This window comes from Abrus precatorius, unplaced genomic scaffold, assembly GCF_003935025.1.
Source record: "Abrus precatorius isolate BTA unplaced genomic scaffold, Abrus_2018 Scaffold10, whole genome shotgun sequence".
Classification (NCBI taxonomy): Eukaryota; Viridiplantae; Streptophyta; class Magnoliopsida; order Fabales; family Fabaceae; genus Abrus; species Abrus precatorius.
In genome coordinates, this window is record NW_020874292.1 from 29966745 (window position 1) to 29987691 (window position 20947).

General features: G+C 33.0%; 5 protein-coding genes across 5 annotated transcripts; 4 read left to right on the forward strand and 1 right to left on the reverse strand.

Annotated features, from left to right (window-relative positions):
• The first annotated feature begins 471 nt into the window (after window positions 1-471).
• On the forward strand, window positions 472-1125 carry LOC113852232. The gene has a single exon (XM_027482470.1). The coding sequence runs from the start codon at window positions 472-474 to the stop codon at window positions 1123-1125; it is 654 nt and encodes a 217-aa protein (XP_027338271.1).
• Window positions 1126-3869: 2744 nt separating this feature from the next.
• LOC113852233 lies at window positions 3870-5930 on the forward strand. The gene is made up of 2 exons (XM_027482471.1): window positions 3870-4505; window positions 5868-5930. Exons 1-2 carry the CDS (start codon window positions 3870-3872, stop codon window positions 5928-5930), a joined length of 699 nt encoding a protein of 232 aa, XP_027338272.1.
• A 305-nt stretch (window positions 5931-6235) lies between these two features.
• LOC113852234 lies at window positions 6236-6871 on the forward strand. The gene has a single exon (XM_027482472.1). The coding sequence runs from the start codon at window positions 6236-6238 to the stop codon at window positions 6869-6871; it is 636 nt and encodes a 211-aa protein (XP_027338273.1).
• A 1727-nt stretch (window positions 6872-8598) lies between these two features.
• On the forward strand, window positions 8599-9228 carry LOC113852235. Its single transcript, XM_027482473.1, has one exon. It carries the CDS (start codon window positions 8599-8601, stop codon window positions 9226-9228), a length of 630 nt encoding a protein of 209 aa, XP_027338274.1.
• An 8611-nt stretch (window positions 9229-17839) lies between these two features.
• LOC113850049 (probable WRKY transcription factor 48) lies at window positions 17840-20173 on the reverse strand. The gene is made up of 3 exons (XM_027480376.1): window positions 19464-20173; window positions 18846-18989; window positions 17840-18632 (listed from the first exon to the last, which is right to left on the reverse strand). The coding sequence occupies exons 1-3, from the start codon at window positions 19928-19930 to the stop codon at window positions 18182-18184; spliced, it is 1062 nt and encodes a 353-aa protein (XP_027336177.1). The 5' UTR covers window positions 19931-20173; the 3' UTR covers window positions 17840-18181.
• Between the last annotated feature and the right edge of the window lie 774 nt (window positions 20174-20947).

Genomic DNA, 20947 nt, shown 5'->3' on the forward strand with positions numbered 1-20947 from the left:
CGTCACCCGAAGGGGACTCTACCGCACGCGCCACCTGAACCGCGCATTCCTCTGCACCGGAAAGCGTTGGAGATGCCTTAGATTAATACTTCGTTGCAGAGACTCTTAGCGATGATCAGTTTTTGCATGCGTCTCTCTCCAAGCTCATTCTGCATTCCTCGTTAGATGCCAATTCGAGACTTGGCAATACTGGTAATAGTAGAAGATGTCAAATAGAAAGTATTAATCTTGTCTTAAAAAATTTTAAAAAGTATCCAACCTCATTGTTTCGTAAATTCCTAACTACTCTTAAAAAATTGTCAACGCAATCGATTAAACTAACCAACCTAACAAATAGTTAAATTGTGTCAGGCACTAAACAAACCACAGTTACAACAGAAAATCAAGTACCTATAACTGCTAAGCGCAAACAAAAACCCCGCCGCCACATCTACTTCGTTTTTTCTGTTAGCAGTGACGAGGGAGATAAAAATGGTGATCAGTTACTCCATCGAACGTTGCCCCTGCAACCACCAACCACACTTCGACCACCACTTATACGACGTCGACTTACACGGAACCGTGTTCACCGTCACCGTTACCGCCTCACCCTTCACCGCTGATTGTTGGCTGAATAAAACCCTCAACCGGAACGCTGCCGCCCTCTCCAGTGGCACCTTGGTCGCTGGTCTCGGCGTGCAGTGGACTCCACGCGCCGATGGACTTCGTATCGCGGACACGTTGCAGCTCTGCATCGGTCGCCGGTGTCTGATCTTCCAAATCTCGCGTGCCACAAGCTCGCCTTTCCTCCTCCGGGATTTCCTAGTCGAACCTGGCACGTGCACCTTCGTTGGCTTCTGGAACCGCTACGATAGGCAGAGTCTGTGGGAGTCGCAGCTGGGGTTGATACTGGGCAGCGATCCTATAGATCTGAGAAGCTTGTTGAATCAGGAGTTAGCTCATGCTTCGGTGGAGACCATCGTGGAATCATTCCTGGGGTATAGTGGTGTGAGGACGAGGATACAGGTGAGCTTGAGCAATTGGGGTGCGTTCACTCTCACCGATGATCAGGTTCTGCAAGCTTCTCTCAATGCACGTTGTGCGTATCTCATTGGTCACGCTGTAGAGGCTTGGCGACCTAGGTAAAAATCTAGAATCAATGAGATTTCATTTCATCACAATCACTGTCACTGACACTACACTCATTTCATTCATCTCATTCCTTTCTCATCAGTCGTCACCGTTGATGACTTTGCGTTCCGCCGCTTTGCAATTTTTTTAATTTGGGTAAAAAAATGAGTTTTATATTTTAATTGTGAAAACTAAAACAAAGGCAATGTAATCCGCAGAGTTCAGTAGAAGTATTTAATTGACTAGGGCAAGCCTTTGGTAACATCGCGATCTTGAATCGATGTCATTGACAAGTATGTTTATCTTTGTTCTTCCTCTCTTGACAAAAAACTGAAAAACTTCAAAATACTTAAAGTTAGGTATTTTTCAGGGTCTTCCAAGTTGGATTGACGCAATTCCAACAAAGGTTATATGTAGGATCCTGATATATAATCATAAACATTTTTAACAATAATTTTTTTTTTTTTTTTGGAAAGATACAGCGGACATCCTTTATTAGGTATAATATCTAAGAACACATTTTAATAATTTTTTTAATTGATGAAATTTAGTTTTACTAAAAAGTGAACCCATATCTTTTCAAAATCTTGTTAATTATGAAAACTGTTTTAAATTAAATATACTACTATCGCTATCCGTATTTATTTACATTGATGAAAAGCGTAATGTATACAAATTTTTACTTTAAAATGATCAAAGTTTTACTAAATTTTTTATTTCTAAAACTTTAAAATCATTCCATGTCCCAATTTCATTATGTATCTCCCAAAAATATGACTACAAAATAAATAAAAAAAATTAAGAGTTTTAAGTGGAAAAATATCTATGACAAAAAACAGAGAAATTAATTTGACTCAGCAAATTGGGAAGACCAAAATTGCATCGTATAATTAGAGGGATTAAAAGTGTAATTAATTTTCCTTTTGTCAAATATTGTTTTTTATACTTAATGGTTTTGCTCTCATAAAAAAGATAATTTTCTAATTATTGCTCTTATAATTTAGGAATACAGATATTTAACTCATTAAAAAGTTGAATAATGCCCTGAACCGTATCTATGGTCACCTGCAAGTCGCACTGGGAGTATGAATCCACTGCTTCGACTCATCTACTGCATAGCAAACTCCAGGCAGTTATTAATTTTAAAAAGTTGTGCCTCAGTTTGGAGTAAACTTTTTAATAAGCATTCATAAAAGAAGAAAATAAAAAAAAGAACAGTTAAGAGTAAGATAAATTAATTTTAATTTATGAGGAGAAATTTATTTCTTTATATTCTCTCTTACAAATGTTTTTCGAGAAATGAGTTTAAACTGGGCTAGAATTTGATTCATTTAGCAGAACTTTGATTTTGCCTTAGGAGCAGGGCTAATGGGAGAGTATGTTTTTGTACGTCTAAAGTGAGGCTTTTTTTGGGAATATTTTTGGCTGAGTAGTTCAACACGTCATTTTTTTTTTCTATCATAATGGAATCATCAAATTTTTTGTAAAATAATTTATTTTTGGAATACTTTTAAAATGTATATGACGTTATATAGATATTAAATTTTAAATATTCAAATCACAGAGTTCTGATTCTTATGTTGAAACTTTCTCAATTGAGTCGGACAGAAAAGTAAAGAAATATTATATTGTACAAGAGTTGCTTGACGACTGACGAAGCAAATTAAAAGAGAAAAAACATGAAATAAGATGTGATACAATCAAGAATAAAAAAAGTTATATAAATATGATATCTCTTATGTATATATTCATGTATCCTAAGGCAAATTTTAATGCAGATATCTCAATTTCCGGAAAAGCACCCGTTTTGTATCACAATGAAACAAAATAATAAAGAAAAATCCATATTTTTTAATACAATTTGCTAGCAAGAGAAAAACAAAGAACATACTATCATTAAATTATTAAAGAAAAACTGTAATCTAATTTTTAATAGGATAAATGATATACAAATATGTTATATAAAATTATGTGTTAGAATTATCTTAAAAGATTGCTAAATTTATGAGCAAGAAAAAATTAAAAAATAGAGAAAACTCCTCTTATCCTCCTTTTTTTAAAAAATTTTTTTGTAATAATTAATCTAAAATGGTTAAAAACATGAGCCTTTAGTTAATAAAATGAGTCAAACCTACCCATTATGCTAAGCTAAAATCAATAATTATAAAACCATATGCATTAATAATAATAAAGTTACTACAAATAAGCTTAATAATAATAATAATAATTAATTATATCATAAGTTAAACAACATAATTCAATATTTCAATATCTAATTAATTTAAAACTAAATTAAGATGTCCACATATGGTTACGTGGACTGTTGCCAGAGTGTGTCCACGGATCAGGGATATGGTTACGTGGCTTTGCTACAAACAGGGTTCGGTAAGGGTAGTACAATTATATAACATAACAGACTTGCCATTGAACACACTTCACATATAGATAGGAGCTCATGTTCTGCAACTCTCATTATGATTGACAGTGACAAGCGTTTAAACTAACTAACCTAATTAATATATATGGAAAATCCTTTCTAGTACAAAAAAATGTACCCGAAATAGTATGGAATAACAGGAACTACGATTTCCGTTTCATTCTTTCTTTTTTATCTTTAAAATTTATTATTTTCATGCAATAGGTTTCTGAATATATTATATATATATATATTAGTCATGTGAGTAGCTAGCGAATACAAGTTGTAACTGAAAACGAAAAACAGTTAGCACAAATCCAAGATATTCTTTTCTCACAGCAAAATGAATCAAAGAGAGTATCAGTATTCAAGTACGACGCTCACTTACAACCGCCGCATCCCGAGTAACGACTGCCAAATATACGACATCACGGTAGGCGGAGACACATTCTCCGTCACCGTCACCGCCTCCCCTTCCGTCGCGCAACGGTGGGTGGATTATGTCATCAGTAATAACGAGCGTGAATTCAACAACAACACGGCGGTGGTGGGTCTCGGCGTGCAGTGGACTCAGACCGCCAGATTACGTCGTTCAGCGGAGACAGTGGAGCTTTGCGTGGGGAAAGAGTGCCTCATTTTCCAAATCTCACGCACCGATTACGCGCCGGCCAGTCTACGCAAATTACTGGAGAACCGTTCGTGCACCTTCGTGGTTGTGTCTGAGTATTCACATAGACGAATGTTGTCGCTTTCGCCGTTGGCGTTGCAGATGAGAAGCGATCCCGTGAATGTGAGGAGTGTGTTGAGAATGCCGATTCTTAATTCTTCGCTGCGGGCATTTCTAGAAGGTGAAACGTCGACGTTTACGACAGATATCTACAGGTACACCGATTGGCGCGTTGAGACTCTCAGCGATGAACAGGTTCTTCATGCGTCTATCCAAGTTCGCATTGCTTACCTCCTGGGCATTTTCCCCCAGGTTTGGCGAGATAGTTAAATCTTTTAAACACAAAGAAAATTCCAATGGTGATGCAAGATCGTACATTCATGGCTAGGTTTCCCAGATTTCACAATCTCAACCATTATACTTCAGTATATGCTTCCCTTCTCATGCTTATGCTTTTATGCCTTTGCATTACACTCCCTTGTTTTCCATTCAAAATATAACATGCGTACACAAAGAAACGTCCTCTTTTGTTTGTTTGTTAATTTTTCAAAAAACCAAATTGATACGTAAGTCTGATAAGAAAATGTGTATAAATTTGATAATCTACGATAAAATATTAATATATATCGCGATGAAAATGGACGAGACGACTACCCAAAAAATTTCCTAGGTTGGTTCTTGAAAAGATGATGACGTTGAACTTTGATTATCAAGTGAGGCAGAATGAAACATTGTTTTGGCATTTTGGGGCAAAGCAAGCGTTTAAACTAACAACTTAACTAATAATTTAGTTTTGTTAATAAGTAAAACTAATACAAACTGAACCAAAGTACATTTAGAGGCACGCTGCTGTGTTCCATTACGCCATAACCGCCAAGCGCAAATACACATGGGACACACTTTGCTTTCTTCTCACAGCAAAATCAATAGATGAGAGAAGAATCGCGAGTTAAAAGAGTATGCTTTAATTTATCATATATTACTCACTTCTTGTTGACTTAAATTTTTTATAAACTCAAACATGGGTATGAAAATTAGACCTATTTATATTCAAAAATTATTTTAGTAGCCAATAACGTTTTGATAGGATTTTTAAAATTATTACTTCATATTTGAACTTATTTTAATGTTTTTTAATACTTTTCAACTGATTTAACAGTGAATTTAACAAACATCTTTAGTTTAATAAAATAATTTATATTTGCATTTGTCCTTGCGTACTTTCTAAAATTTTGTCAAATATTTTATTAATATTTAATAGCTTCGCTCTTATAAAAGAAGATAATTTACAAAATATCGTTCTCATAATATTACAAACATTTAACTCGTGACTGACAAATAATAACGCGAACCGTACAGACTTAGCCACTGATAAGGGGTTTTTTAAATTTAATTATTGCTTTTTTAAAATAAATTATTAAATTATTATTTCTTCAAAACTAATTCTCGGATAAATTTAGTCACGTGACTTAAGTTTTGTTATTACTGTTGGCAAAGTTTTTATTTTTTATTTTTTTAAATAAGTTTTATTATTAAAAATGTAAAACTTATAAAATTTTAACACATGATAAAATTATTTAGTTATAAAAATGCGAAACTTGTAAAATGCTAGTGTGCAAATTTTTTTTTCTACTTTTTGATATGATTAACATAATTTTGAACATATATTATTAGTGGGTAGCTGCGCACGGTGGAGTCACAGGGGGAACACAACAGGACACGGCAGAACTGGGGTAGCGCAAATAGGGCACAATCAAACTAAGTCAGATCGCAAACAGAATCGATAAAAAAGAATTTGGGGGCACTACAACAACTTCCAATCATGAACCAAGTCCTTCGATACCATTATAACACAAAAATAAGAAAAGAAGAAAAATGCAGAAGAAAAGAAGAGGAATAAAGTTTCAAATATTAGCTAAAATGAGATGTCTAAAAAATTCAAACATAAAGATGATAATAGCATAAAGACTAAACACCCTTAACTAATATATATATATATATAATATTATCTAACAACGAAAACTCTATAACGAGAAGAATTAATGACGATCACGTGCCCCCGCTGGTTCCTGACTAACCGCTCCGGCACCTACCGCGTGAACATTGACGAAGACACCTTCATCGTCACCGTCACGGCGGCCGGTACCGTGGCAAGGCGATGGCTGAATGAAACCATGAATATTAACCAGGTCTCCGTCAACAACCGCACGGCCGTGGTGGGTCTCGGCGTGCAGTGGAGTCCCAGCGGCGCACAAGCAGCAGACACGGTGCAGTTGTGCGTGGGGCAACGGTGTTTGATTTTCCAAATCTCACGGGCGGAATTCGTGCCGAGTGAACTGCGACACTTCCTGTGGAACCGTGGGTTCACCTTCGTGGGGTTCTGGAACCGTCACGATAGAGCGATGCTGTCGCAATCGCGGCACGCGCTGCAATTGAGGAGTGATCCTTTGGATTTGGTTCGATTGGTTAGGAATGAAGTCGCCGGTGCTCCACTAGAGAGGATCGTTGAGGAATATCTGGGTTTCACTGGAGTGAGGCTTACTCGGAATGTTACTATGAGTGATTGGAATAGACCCCTTCTCACCTTTGCACAGATTTTCCAAGTCGCTGCCGAAGCTCGCTGCGCTTACCTCATTGGCAATTTGTTGCAGGCTTGGCAATTCAGGTATATTCACTAATTCTATTTTACTATATTTGTCTTCACGTTTTAAGCTTAATTTACAAGTTGTAATTAAGTAACTCATTCCCTTTAGTACATAACTATGTCTCAGATAGATCGTTGATCTTAAGCTCAGAGATGGGTCTGAAAATCCTAGTTCATCAATGGAGTGTGACAATAACATGCTGAAGGTTTGTAGACGTCAATTGCTCAAATTCACTTCCGTCTTTAGTGCATGCATGCTACACAAATTAAAAAATATCCGAACGCATAATCACCATCAGCTTTCTTATGAGCTTTTCTTGTATGCTGTTTCTTATCTGGAGCAAGCTCTTCTTTCTGATATGAAGTTGACTGCTCAACTTTCTGGTTGCTCTCCTCAAACGTATATACTCACAATTCAAGTTTTTAACTTCTTACATTATTGAATTATAACATATAACAATTATCTATAACTAATATATTAAATGATTTGACAAACTCTTTAATAGAAAAATAAAATAAAAATACAACCGCTTACTTTTTCTTTTGTTTAAATCAAAAGTAGTCCTCAAAACAAAAAGAAAAATTATATTCTTTAGGTAAAATTATTTTTAAAACATTCAATTTTAAAAAACTATATTACTTGACATTAATTGAAATTTTTTTAAAACCATAAGATCAAAATACAATATTAAAAAAAACTGAAATCCCAAAAAAAAAGTAACACATGTTATTTTAATTTGTTTTATAAAAATAGTTTATCATTTATAAATTTCATAGCAATTAAAAATTTACCTATAATTTTATTTACTAACGTATGTTCAAACAAATAAATAAATATTAATTTAGTACATAACAATTCACTTCATATCAATTTTATTATTAAGAAAATATACGATATTTAATAATAACAACTAAACTAAAAAGTTAGAATATAATAGGTTAACAATCATAAAATTATATAAATAAATAAAGTAATAATTTTAATATAAAAATATAAGAGAAAATAACATGATTATTAGTGGAAGAGTTTAGAAATCAAAAGATAAGAAAAATGTCACGTAATAATTTTAGTAGAAAAAATTTAATATTATATAGGTATGTATTAAATAATGCATAGGATAGGTAATTTTAATTTGTTATTGTATTTTTTAAAATAATTATTTGAAACAATTATATAATTTGAAGTATTGAAATCTTGAAGTGAATAACATGCATTTTATTTTCTAGAAAATAAATGCAGTTAGTAATGCCTCCTTTTCCAAATTCTACAGTAAAAAATACATGATAAATAAACGAGGAATAATCATGTGGATCTAAGGAGTTTCGTTAAAACAATATTATTTATAATATATAAAAAAATTCATAATATAAATAAATTTTAATTTTCTATTTTCTCAACAAAAATTAAGATTATTTTAAAATAATTCATACAATTGTGTAGTATTTTATGTTTAAAAATATTGTGATTCCTTTTATTTAGTTTTTGTAATGTCTGAGTACGGTAACAATAATGACGATAATTAATAATTATATAATTAGACGTATTCTTTTAAAAATCCTACGATGAATAGAGGTATTGCCATTGCCATTTACTGCAAGCGCTCTCTTCTCTATTAGTTGTTAGTAACTAACTATAACAAGATCGTAGCAATAAAACAGTTAGGGATATGCTCGTATTGTTTTAATACACGCATAACATAACTGTCAGGCGTAGATACAAAGCGCACAACCACAGCAAAATCAAACAAATAGAAAAGAATAATGTCAATCACGTTCACGCGCCGGCACCAGAGAGACGACCTTCTCGTCTACGACTTCAACATAGAAAGAGACCCGTTCGTGGTCACCGTCACGGCAAGTCCTTCGGTGGTGCATAGGTGGGTGACTTCTATCGTCCAACTGTACAAGCATATCATCAACGACGGCATCGCCGTGGTGGGTCTGGGTGTACAGTTTAGTGCGAGCCCAAACACACGTTATACGGTGGACACAATGCAGCTCTGCATAGGTGAGCAGTGTCTCATATTCCAGCTCTCACGCGCGCCAAACGCGCCGAGGGTTCTGCGGGATTTTCTCCAGAACAAAGGGTGCACCTTCGTGGGGTTCTGGAACTGTTTGGATAGAAGGATGTTGGGGCTATCGCGGCACAGGTTGCGTATGAGAAGAAATCCCGTGGACGTGAGGTCCATTTTGGGTAATAAAGTGGGAAATGCTTCGATGGAGAGTATTGTGGAAAGAAGCCTTGGATACTTTGGAATTAGTATGAGTTGGAATGTGATTATGAGCAATTGGAATGGAAGCACTCTCACTGATGATCAGGTTGTGCAAGCCTCTGTTGAACCTCGCTGTGCTTTCCTCATCGGCGCTTTCTACGGTGCTTGGTTACGTTGATCCATTTCTATTTCAATTTGTGTTTCAAACAATAAAACTCTAGCCAGTTAGAATATACATCCATTCACTCACGTCACCCTCAACTCTCTATCTTCTATGCATTTGGAATTGGAAATAAAAAACTCAACCACTTCACTCATCTACTTCACTGTACTCGCCATTCCTTTTCATATAATGATTAATATTTTCAAATTAAAATCATATAAGATTATAAAATATCATAAAAATAATAATGTCCTTGTTATGTAATGATAAGTACAATGGCTCAACCACAGCTGCATAACGATTAACCGTAGAGAAGTTTGAACGAACTAACCTAACTAATCTGTTAGTTATGTTAGTAACTAACCAAAAAAACTAGAAACAGAAAAATAAAAAACAGTTATGGCAGTTGCTGCTGCCGGCGCTATTATCACACGCGCGCATAACAACGAAGCTCAGATACAAATTAAGACATTAGCAGAGATTGTGATAAAAATCGCGATTATGTGAATTATTAGAAATTATAAAAATTATGTGAATTCTTCTCTATATTACCACTACTCTTCTTCAATGATTGACAAATGAGAAATACTAGGTTGTGGACTTGTGGTATTGGTGTTAGGACTTCAATGACCTTATTTTTGTCATTAGAACACGGATTACGGTATTGGGCTGACCGGCTATCAAGCCCAATATCTTTAGATTTCAAGCCACCCGTTTTATTTTTGTGTTTACGCCACTAGTCCTTTTTTGTACAATGATTGCGGTCTCTTTTCTTGTGACGTGGTATTTTGGGCTTGAGCTTGTTGGGCATTGAGGCTTTTCAGCTTATGAATTTCATTTCCTAAACCACAAGTTGAGCTTGTAGGGCCACTGAGGCTATTTATTTTTAACTTAGCAAAATATACACAAAAAAGATTTCTATTTTCGACCTTGTTTCCTCTCTTTTTCGCACCTTGAACCCAATACAAACACAAAACCCAAAATTTTATGCACATGAAATAATTATATAACTTCATTTTATAAAAATTGATCATTGACATTCCAGTTAAATTAGTGACTTATTGATTTGGTATCTCGATCAAATCATTTAATGATTATGATTCTAACTCAATCAGTCAACTCAAATCAGTTAAGTTGTTTCACAAGTTGATATTTATGTTTTCTTATTTATATTTGCTATAAATTATTAAATTTCTTTTACGATGATTGATGAGTAGTGGTAAGTAGTAATATTTTTCTTCTATGGAATTTTATGATATATTCAAGAATTCTCCTTATATATATATATATATATATATATATAAATATTTTTCTTCTATGGAATTTTATGATATATTCAAGAATTCTCCTTTTATATATATATATATATATATATATATATATATATATATATATATAGACTCTAGACTTTTAAATTTTTATTTAGATTTTTTTCCAAATTCAAGTTAGGTCCTATTTAAATAAATTTATTAAGAAGTTCTTATAAAGAAGAAAAATTAATACAAAAATTAATAAAAAATTTTATAAGTAAAAACAATTTATACTTTATTTTTTTAAAAGTATTGAAAATTATTTTATTTAATTTCTTTAACATTTAAAAAATAAATTATTTTTAACTTATGAAAGAAGTCTTTTTTATACTAATTTTGTTTTTTTTTTATATAAAAAACTTCTCTACAAGTTCATACAACAAGGGCTTTACTTAAATTGAGTCATGTAAAATTTTAAATTTTAAGTTTAAGTTGAATCACATTTCAATTTAAGTCATGATGAGTGTTGATTTAGATATTTTAATTAATCTAAAACTAATCGTATAAAATTATTTATATATAGAGTTTTTTTTTTTTTTTTTGCCATTCTCTTATACTTAAAATCTTTTATTTAAGGAAATTATTTTTTTAGATCAAAATGTATAGTGACTTTCATATACAAGTTCACTGTAATAATCACAATTAAAGTTATTTACTTGTCAGGATTGAAGGAAAAAAATATTTTATCTTGATAAAATGTAACTAGTTGAAATTGATTAGATTGATTTTTCTCAGCTTTCGAAGCATGATCCAAATCAACCTAAATTAATAATGAACAACTTAGTATATGCTTAAAAAGAATTTGTGTCAAGTCCTTGGTTGATAACTTAACGAATATTCAAATCTTGTCCCATGCAAATCACAACTTTATCTTCCTCGTGTCTTATAAAATTTAATAATTAAGAAAATATTGATTTATACTCAAATAATACAGTTTAAGGAATGACAGTGCTTAAGGGGGCACAAAGTTGTTGCACAATTTTAATAGCTGTGGAACAGAACTTTTAATCCAATGCTCACATGCAGGATGGTGGTTTTTATTTTGAGTCGAACTGACATCATACATATGCATATAGCAAGAAAATCCTACACGGATCAATCATGGAATGTAAGTTTCGCTTCAATTGTGAATAGGGAGAGGTTTATCGATTATCTTTTCATTTTTTCAGGATACCAGCATTTCATATCTCTCACTCAATTGAAAAATAGAATACAAATGTTATATTCCTTTTGTATTTCAACTCAATTGCACACTTATTTAAATATTGATCAATAATTATTTAGGATACCTGTACTTTCATAACTTGGTTTAAACATAGTGCCGAAATCTCTTACATGTATTAAGTTAACCATTTAATTTCTGTAGTTTTTGCTACCAGCTCAATTTGTGATAAAGGAATTCCTTCAACAATACAATTGATGGTGCTGCAATGAAATCTAGAAATTCTGTATAGGTACTACTACCCTATAAATGAGAAAAAAATTGTACACACCTATTAAAATGTCTGCATAGTTCTCACTAATAAAGCATCTCTACTAGAGAGAACAACTACATGTTTAAATTTTTATTCTAATTTGTTCTGGCCCCCACTTAGAAGAAGCTTTTCTTCTATATACCAACAAAGTCGTATGTGTTTGTGTCATGCAGCAAAACAGAATGTTCAATACCCTGAAAAAGTCACAACATATAATACCCTTGATGACTAATGCAGAAGAGCTATAAAACAAACTCGTACAGATAAAGAACTGTCTTAAACTGATAAAGCAGACATGAAAATGTAGCCTAGGGAGTGAGGTTGCCTAATCCCATGTGCCTTTGTATTCCCTTTTGGTTTCCTTCTCCTCACCAGGAATAATAAGTGTCAGCAAAGTATTTACCTTTTGCAATAATCACAGACTCAATCTAAGGCTATTCTTGGATATCCGGTTTTGGGTGAAACAAAGGCAACATAGGAAAACTTTTATTCTCTTGTTTAGATATCGAGAAATAACACCAAATCAATAATATACAGTCTTACTCTAAATTTTATAATTATTACTTATACAATTTCTGATAAATTTCAGCTAATAAGTGAGAGTGTATTAAAGAAATGTATTGGTAGGACTCATCTTTACATATATGGTAAAGTGAAATGTAGTAAAACAATGAGTTCCTTGTTCCATTTCATTCTGTTTGATCACTTTGCATAGATCTAAACAAACTTGAGTTCTTCTGAGAAAGGAAGAGATAACAGCAGCCACTATATGACTTAGTTCTCAGTTCAAGTAGGATATATATATATATTATATATATATATATATATATATACACATCATAGATTCAAAGTTGAGGTCACCCACGTCATAAGGGGTGCCATTTTCAGCAGCCAAAATATCACTTTTGGCATGTAAACAAAAAATGGGTACTTTTTCCTGTAATGGATTTCCACATTTCATAACAACATGAGATAAGGAATTCAGTCATAACAGAGAAGCTTCCCACGGAAACGATGCAGTCAATGGCGTCAAATCAACTTGAGCAATATTCTGCACATACAAGGAAAGGAGGAAGTGATAGATATCTTGAGAGAAATATAAGATTCAAAAATTTTTCCACCATTCTTCAAAAACAATATAAAATATCTTTAAATGAGGTCCTTATCTAACAATTTAATTATTCCATATTCATTGTGTAGAGATCTTTTATATTCTCGCAATTTAAAGAAAAATATAATCATGTCATTCCTTTTTCTCGTTCCATCCACACCCATATCCTTATGAACTCATCATAGCTAACACAAAACCACTCCATTTAATCAAATTAACAAAATAGGCACAGAAGTTCTTGACATTCCACCACGTAACAAAGATTAGGAGCTAGAAGTAAAGAGTATATATATACCTGAATTATATATACGATCTTTAAATTATTTCTAATTTTGCTTACTAAGATTTGATTCATGACCATATATTACAAATAAATTGGATCTAATTTACTGTAAAAATCAGATATTTAATACATAAAATTTGTTGAGAAACTTAATATTATTATTAAGGTTAAATAAGTTTTGAAGCCTTATGGAAAATATTATCATCATTTTTAGTTAATATAAGATTTTATAATGTATAAAAAAATCTTATTAAATAAAATTCACTTTAATAATTTTTAAATAGAAAATATTATTCTCTAATTATCGATCGAAAATACCCACAATTCAAACAACAAAGATATTGATAAGATTATTCTCTATATATCTTCTTGTAGCTTCTCTGACTAGTAAATCCTTACATATTCTAAAATATCTTCTCTAGATAGTGATATAACTTAAACACGTAGTTAGTACTTCAATCACTCTTATTATGCTTTAAACAAAATTTATAGATCATAAATAGATGTTAGCCTATAGTAGATTAATAATTGCGAACGTCCAAAAGAGTGTTTGGCAGCATTATATCAGAATCATCCATCGTTGTCTAATTTCTGTTTTCTACTAACCGATGGTAACTTTTTCTCTGGCTTTTTAAATTGCTTCAGAATGATAATTATATATAAAGTGACTATGTGGCTTGAAAAGTTGAAGAGATTTCCATCAATAAGTTAACATCTTGGGCATATAACATTGGCACATTTCTAACACATGCTTTTGTCCGACATATTCTTAAACTTGCAAAGCAAGTAAAGAATAAAGAAATTGTTGAAGGAATTACCTAACGATATTTCCACTATTTTCGAAACTTATCTGAATTGCTCTCTAATTTAATTACGGATAAGGTTGCCTGCATTTATATATTTATACATGAACACGAGGATATAAAAGGACCCATTTCTAACTATTAGATATATATGGCCAAGAATAATAATTATTAAATTAAGAGGCAACTCTTGTGTTACATGTTTAACTATTCTTAATTTTGACTATTTTAAAAAAAATTTAATGATCAAGATTCATTGACAGACGAATGAGCTCTATATATCAACTCTTTTATATGTTAAATTAACACACGTTCTTTTAAAATTGCCACACATGTTATTTTATTTTAATTTATAATTTAAAACTTTTAAAATGAATTATGAACTTCTTATTATTAACTTACCTTTTGTATTGTTCTTGAATTAATTATGTATACATTTTTTAAAAAATACATAATTTTTTAACTTATCATTTGGGTTGTATACAAATAAATGACTGGACATCTTATCCTTTCTAGATTCGATTTCTTTAAGCTTAAAACTAATTGGCACTTCAACAGTTGGATTACATAAGAAACAATTTTATGGTTGGTGATTTTCAATTAGACAGCATAAAGCTTATAATGGCTGGAAAGTTTTGAGAATACTAGAAAAGTCACACCCCAAATGACCATTTATTCGTCTCACTTAGTATTAAAAACAAACAAATTCTTCGTCATTCCAAGCACAGAATATTCACTTGCAGGCTGCACCATGGTGGAAAAATTGCGTGAAAATTTCATTAAACTATATATTAATCTTTTATATATCCCTCTTTTTCTTTTTAAAATTTATTGATTGTATCTATTGTTGTTGTGCCTGTGTTCATACTTCAGGGGCTGAACTTGCATGCCAAGTAGGAAGCAATCATAGAACCGATAATTCATAGTTTTGCTTTCCACTAAACTTCACTCCTTTTTAGAGGGTACTGTACGTGTAATGCTTTAAGGTATTGCTATATATCAACTGTCTTATCAATCCAACTTTCTAAATATGAATGGGGTATATATAGAAAGAGAAAAAGAGAGAGGATTTGATGTATAACTTTAAACAAAACCTTATCTTTTAACTCAATTTTCAAACCCATATCTCCGTCCTCCTCAGTTCCAGCTTGTCTCGAGAACGTAGCCTTTTCCCAATGCCTTTAATTTCTCCATATACCCATAACAATTTCACAGCTTTGTTATGACTTAGATTCAAATCATAACTCCATAATTTAAGACATGCATGCCTCTTAAATTATTGATTCCTTGCGTATGTGCTTTGGATGCTGCAGTGTAGCTAAATTATTACCCACTCATTCATCGTATTCATTTTATTTCTATCTTTGCACTTTTTTTCTACAAAATAATTCCATTTCTGTTAATGTGCGAAAATCTTGTTTATTTTCGAAAAATTATAAAATTCAACTTTAATATTTTGAAAATTAAACTCGAGATAAAAAGAAAGTAGTATTCATATCAGTGTTTTAAAATGCCAATCGCATCATATGATCTAATGGTAACCCCATCTTGCCATATCCAATTACATTACCATAATCATAATTAAAATATTGACTATATGTCAACAACAAAAAATGGGACCATATTAACTATAAATGAGATGAATAAATATTGTTCTTACTTGGAATAAAACATCCAACACAAAGCTAGTGACCCAAGGGGAATAGCATTCCTTGCCAACTGATGAACATGAGAAACCCTCTCTGTCCTAAAAAATAACAACACTCTAAAACCAACGGCAATGTTTTCTTTTTTTATTTGGGTTTGGTTCTTTTCTTTTCTTTTTGCAGAAAGTCCGTTAACATTTGAACCAGCGACAATTATTCATTTTTATTTTATTGAATTGATAGTATAATTCCATTTAGTCACGCCGCTAAGCATTACTGTTACACCTGTGTACTAAACTTTTATGACAAAAAATATATATTATTTGTTATATAGAAAAAGAGATTAATAAAATCTGCTCTCTTTTAAAGGGGAAATTGCTCAAATTTCTTTAGTCTACAAGGAGGGGTATATATGTATTTGGCTTGTCTAACTCATTTCGCCAGTTCATCAGTAAAGTGTAACAGGTCAAACAATCAAATCGATAAATTATGAATTTAATCAACTTATGTTCTTGCAATTAAAGTTTAAAATTTTTAATTTTATAAGCTCATTTAAATAATTTATGTTAGAAACAAATACACGTCTGAAAATTTTAAAACTAATCAATACATGAAATTAATAATGATATATTAAAAATTAGCAATCATTATAACGATTAATTATGATATTTTTTTTAACTATTGAGTCAGGTTAATCTTTTACAAGCAAGAGTGCAAGACCTCATGAGAATGGATCAAATCGAACAAAATTTTATTTTCACGAGTAAGGATATTCCTACAGTATTATACAACTACTTCTATAATATTCTTTTTATTTTCTCTACCTCTTTCTATTATATCAATTATGTTCTTCCATGCGTCTTTCTCTTCATTTTTTAATTTCTCTTTTTCATTAAAAATGTTTTATAAAAAGTTTGTATGAATTTCTTCATGTATTTTCATTCTATTATCTTAACTCACATTTTATAGGTTATTTGCTGCCACACTTTTACATTTTTAAGTATAAATTATACCCAAAAGTGGGTAAAAACTAATCTTAAAATTATATCTCTTCATCTTAAATTAAATTCGCATATCTCCTTTTATACCTGTTATTTGTAGCAGTCTATATACCTGTCTCATGGGAAGTAGTAGAGTGTAAGAAAACTAGTTAGCTTGCTCATCCCTAGGTTCTTGGCTTGGCTAAATACAAATCCAATGAGTCCGTGAGAAGTGACCTTGAAAGTTAAAGTGCACGAAAGATTCGACCCATAAAAAAAAAAGGTGGTGCACGAAATTAGATATTGGAGGTGGGGATGTGGTGTTGATTAGGAGAATGGCTTCAGCTACGATTACAACTTCTTTGCTAGAGCATAAGTACCATATGTATCTTTGGCACTGACACCAACATGTCTTACTTACATCATCCATCTTTAGCTATCAACAAGAAATGATCCATACTCTAGTTATTTCCGTCCCAGGAAACACAAATCATCATTGAATGCCTCAAGTCCATCTTTGCAAAAGTGATGATAAAAGCCACCGTACAAAAAGCTAAATGGTACTGCTCAAGTAATAATGTTTCGACTTTTTCCGCACCCTCATGCATTGTTTTTAAGTTATGGGCCAATTTATAAGAATCTTACATCATATGCATAGTTTTGATCAACTTTATTTCATAACCTTCTCTCGTGTCTCTTTAGTCAGTTCTGAACGCCATCGTTAATCAAAAGCTGGAGGATCAAATTCCTAGCATACACCCTTGACATCCCTCATATATCTGCACGTGTATCGGAGCGGGAAGGTCAACTGGCTCTAGAACTACTACATTAATTCACAAAATAAGGGAAAACCCTAATGGCATGACCCAAAAAACATTGCTTTTTCTACGTTAATTATAATCATCTCAAACAAATTAACCAAAGAACAAAGAAGAGATGACATTAGAAAAAAAAATATGAAGAAATTTTTAAAAAAAATTCGAATAAATCTCTAGATACAAAGAATAGCCCATATATAAAGGAAATGAAAAAAAAATGAAATTAACAAAATCAGAACCTGAGGCCCCTCTACAAGGGCAATAGTCATTTAAAAGTGAACCTCCAAAAGGTTTCATATGAACTCACTGAAATCTAGCTGAGGTGGGTTTCTCTACAGTAACCTCTAAAACAGAAAACCCCTCAGAGGCAGCGAGAGATGGCATCAAATGAGTTAGAGAGCATTACATACATGCCACATACCAAGCTGCAGCCAATACAGATACATAATAAAAATAATTAACAACAATTAGAATATCATCAATTTTCCCAACTCAATATAATATGAATACCAATATTAATTTCTCACTCACTCACGATTCAATCAATCCCTTTCCTCCTTCCTCACCTGCGTTGGCACAATAATGTCCTGAAGCAGCCCATTATCCCTTAACAAAGCCTCATGAACAGGCCCAAAACCACCAAAGCCACCAAACGACGTCGTGTTCATGTAGTTACTGTTGGAGCTAACAACACTCAAAGGAGGGGTGGAGTTATATATCAAAGCCGATGCTTGTGAGACGTTCTGCTGCTGATGAAACTGATGCTGATGTGGCAGCACAAAGTGTGGGGACCCAAGAGAACCGCCACCAACCAAACCGGTGGGTCCGAACCCACCCGGTTCGTGCATGAAGCCGAGGCTAGCCCGTGACGTGGCAGGGCACGGGTGGGTGTGTTGGCCCTCGTAGGTGGTTACCACGACGGAAGGGTCATCGGAGGAACGCTCCACGCGCTTCTTAACGCCGCAACCCGCGGTGGTGCAACGGTAGTAGCTCCTGTGAAAGTGGAAAGAGACATCCAATTGCGTGTCCCGCAAGAAAATTGAAGTTAATTCCCCTAAGATAGAAATAACTTAACGGGAAACTACACTGCTACTTTGTCAATTACACTGTTCACTAGGGACAAGGGAAGAGAGCGATGTATAGAGAGAGAATGAAGGGTGAAATTTGAGAATGAGAATGAGAAGTGAAATGACAGTAATATACTACCTGGGATAAGGGCTGTTTTTCACAGCTTTTTGCCCGTACTTTCGCCACCTATAACCATCGTCTAAGTGATCCACCTCGCTCTTTGTCATGAAAGCAAATCTCGGTTCTCTTTGCTTCTTTTGGTTCTTCTTCTTCGGTTTCAGCCTGTTTAATTATTGTACAATTTGTGCATAATTAATTACCAAGTTCTTAATGCGTGTTCGTGTTCAAACACACACTTTAAAAATATAATATTTTTTTATTAAAAATTAATATTATGAAATTTAATACGTGAATAATGTTAGCCATTGAACGCGTATTAGAAAATCTGATTAATTAATTAGCGATGCTTAATTCCTCCTCGCAGATAATAGGGAATTGGAAAAAACAGAGTCAAATGAGATGATACTGTTAACAAGTGCAGGACTGAAGAGGCTATTTTAAGATCAATGATCAGAAACAGAAACTGCCTCATGAATTTCCCTGAAATGTCTGCAACTGTTACTGACTTTATGTATTCCTTTCCTCTTTTCACTTTGTTAAAAATGCAATAAATAGCAGAGACAGAAAATAATAAATAAAAATGGGGAAAAGAAAAAGAGGGGCATTAAATAATTATTAGTTTTACTTAATACTTACTGTTTCTTAGTCTTGTCTTGATCTTGGTCCTCTCTTCTAGCTCCATTACCACCGTCTTCCTCTGCTTCTGCTTCTTCGTGTTCATTCTGTGGTTTACCACTCTGCTGTTGGTTGGTGTTGTGGATTGTGGCTTCATTCGAAGACGAAGAAATCGAAGACGAATTGGGAGATGCCGGGATGTTCAGCACCTCGGAGGAGTCAGGGTTGACGGTGACGGTGGGGGATGAGGGGGCGGCGGGAAGCCAATCGAATAAAGGAGCGTTGTAATCGTGGACACCCAACAAGTCCATGAAGCCAAAAGACGAAGCTTTTTGGTCGCAGGAAGAAGATGGAATGATGTCAAAGATGGTGGATGATGTTGGTTGAAAAGGGTAACTCAAGTTGTTCGGAATCTCGTCGGAAAATGCCATGGTGGTGGATGATGAGTTGTTGGGGTGTGCTTCCTCTTCTCTTTTCTCCTCCTCCATTGATTTTCATGGGTTGTTTGTGCTATATATCAACACAAAGCATGGCACATATTCCTCATTTTTTATTTTGGAGAGAGAGAAAGAGAGATCTTGCTTTTGTGCTCTGAACACAAAAAGGAAGTGTGCCTCTTAATTCTTCCACTTGTTATTATTACAAAAGATATAGAAAGAGGAGATAGAAAGGATGAGAGAGAGAGAGAAAAGAGAGAAAGGGATAGTTTGGGGATTAGGGTGTGCTGTCATGGATTCAAATTCTGAGATTTCTTAACGAGTATATCATAACTTGTATTAATTTTTTATTGAAAAATTAAATTTATTTCAGTTTTTGTTTCTAATTAATTAATATGATTATTTAAAAGCATTGAATGTTTCTTTAATTTAACTAGTACTATTATATATTTTTAATTTTACAAAATGCACTAACCAAACTTGTAAAAGACCCTCTATATAATATCTAAATTTTGTTTAATGTTTAATGAACACACATTAGAATAATTAATTTTATTTATTTATTCAAGAAAAATTAATGTTAATATATTTTCGAAAGATTCACTAAGAAAAAGATGAAAGACACAAAGAAAAAGAGTATTTAGTGGCTAAATATTGTTGCTATTATTGGAAGTCCTGCAAAATAAGATCTGAGTTAACAAAATTAGGGTCGTTGTTGTGTGAAAAGAAAGGAGCTTGCTTTGATTGGGTTGGGAATTTGTACAACAGGTAGGGAGGAGTGGGGAGTTTCCCAATTTCCGCCTTGGGATGACCGGCACTTGTCAGTTACGGAGCGTACGAAGAATGGCAACACGACGTTGATAGCATTTACTGCAAAAGAGGACCGCTAAAGGGCCCAGTGCTGGTTGACGCGGATATTTGACTGGTAACCGGCTTAGCGTGTGAAGGAAGCATTCTCCGGATGTACACGTGGGCTCCTAATTAGACAGACGCTTTATTATCTTTCTTCGTTTCTTCAAATAATTTCTTATATATTAGTATTTTTAATAATTCTTTTATTTTTAAAAT

What these genes read in the sequence shown, in the direction of transcription:
- LOC113852232 (XM_027482470.1), top strand. Translation starts at nt 472, where the DNA reads ATGGTGATCAGTTACTCCATCGAACGTTGCCCCTGCAACCACCAACCA.
- LOC113852233 (XM_027482471.1), top strand. Translation starts at nt 3,870, where the DNA reads ATGAATCAAAGAGAGTATCAGTATTCAAGTACGACGCTCACTTACAAC. An exon ending in TCCTGGGCATTTTCCCCCAG is followed by an intron (nt 4,506 to 5,867) that starts GTTTGGCGAGAT and finishes ATATATTATTAG; the next exon opens with TGGGTAGCTGCGCACGGTGG.
- LOC113852234 (XM_027482472.1), top strand. Translation starts at nt 6,236, where the DNA reads ATGACGATCACGTGCCCCCGCTGGTTCCTGACTAACCGCTCCGGCACC.
- LOC113852235 (XM_027482473.1), top strand. Translation starts at nt 8,599, where the DNA reads ATGTCAATCACGTTCACGCGCCGGCACCAGAGAGACGACCTTCTCGTC.
- LOC113850049 (XM_027480376.1), bottom strand. Translation starts at nt 19,930, where the DNA reads ATGGAGGAGGAGAAAAGAGAAGAGGAAGCACACCCCAACAACTCATCA. An exon ending in CAAGACAAGACTAAGAAACA is followed by an intron (nt 18,990 to 19,463) that starts GTAAGTATTAAG and finishes ATAATTAAACAG; the next exon opens with GCTGAAACCGAAGAAGAAGA. An exon ending in AAAAACAGCCCTTATCCCAG is followed by an intron (nt 18,633 to 18,845) that starts GTAGTATATTAC and finishes CCACTTTCACAG; the next exon opens with GAGCTACTACCGTTGCACCA.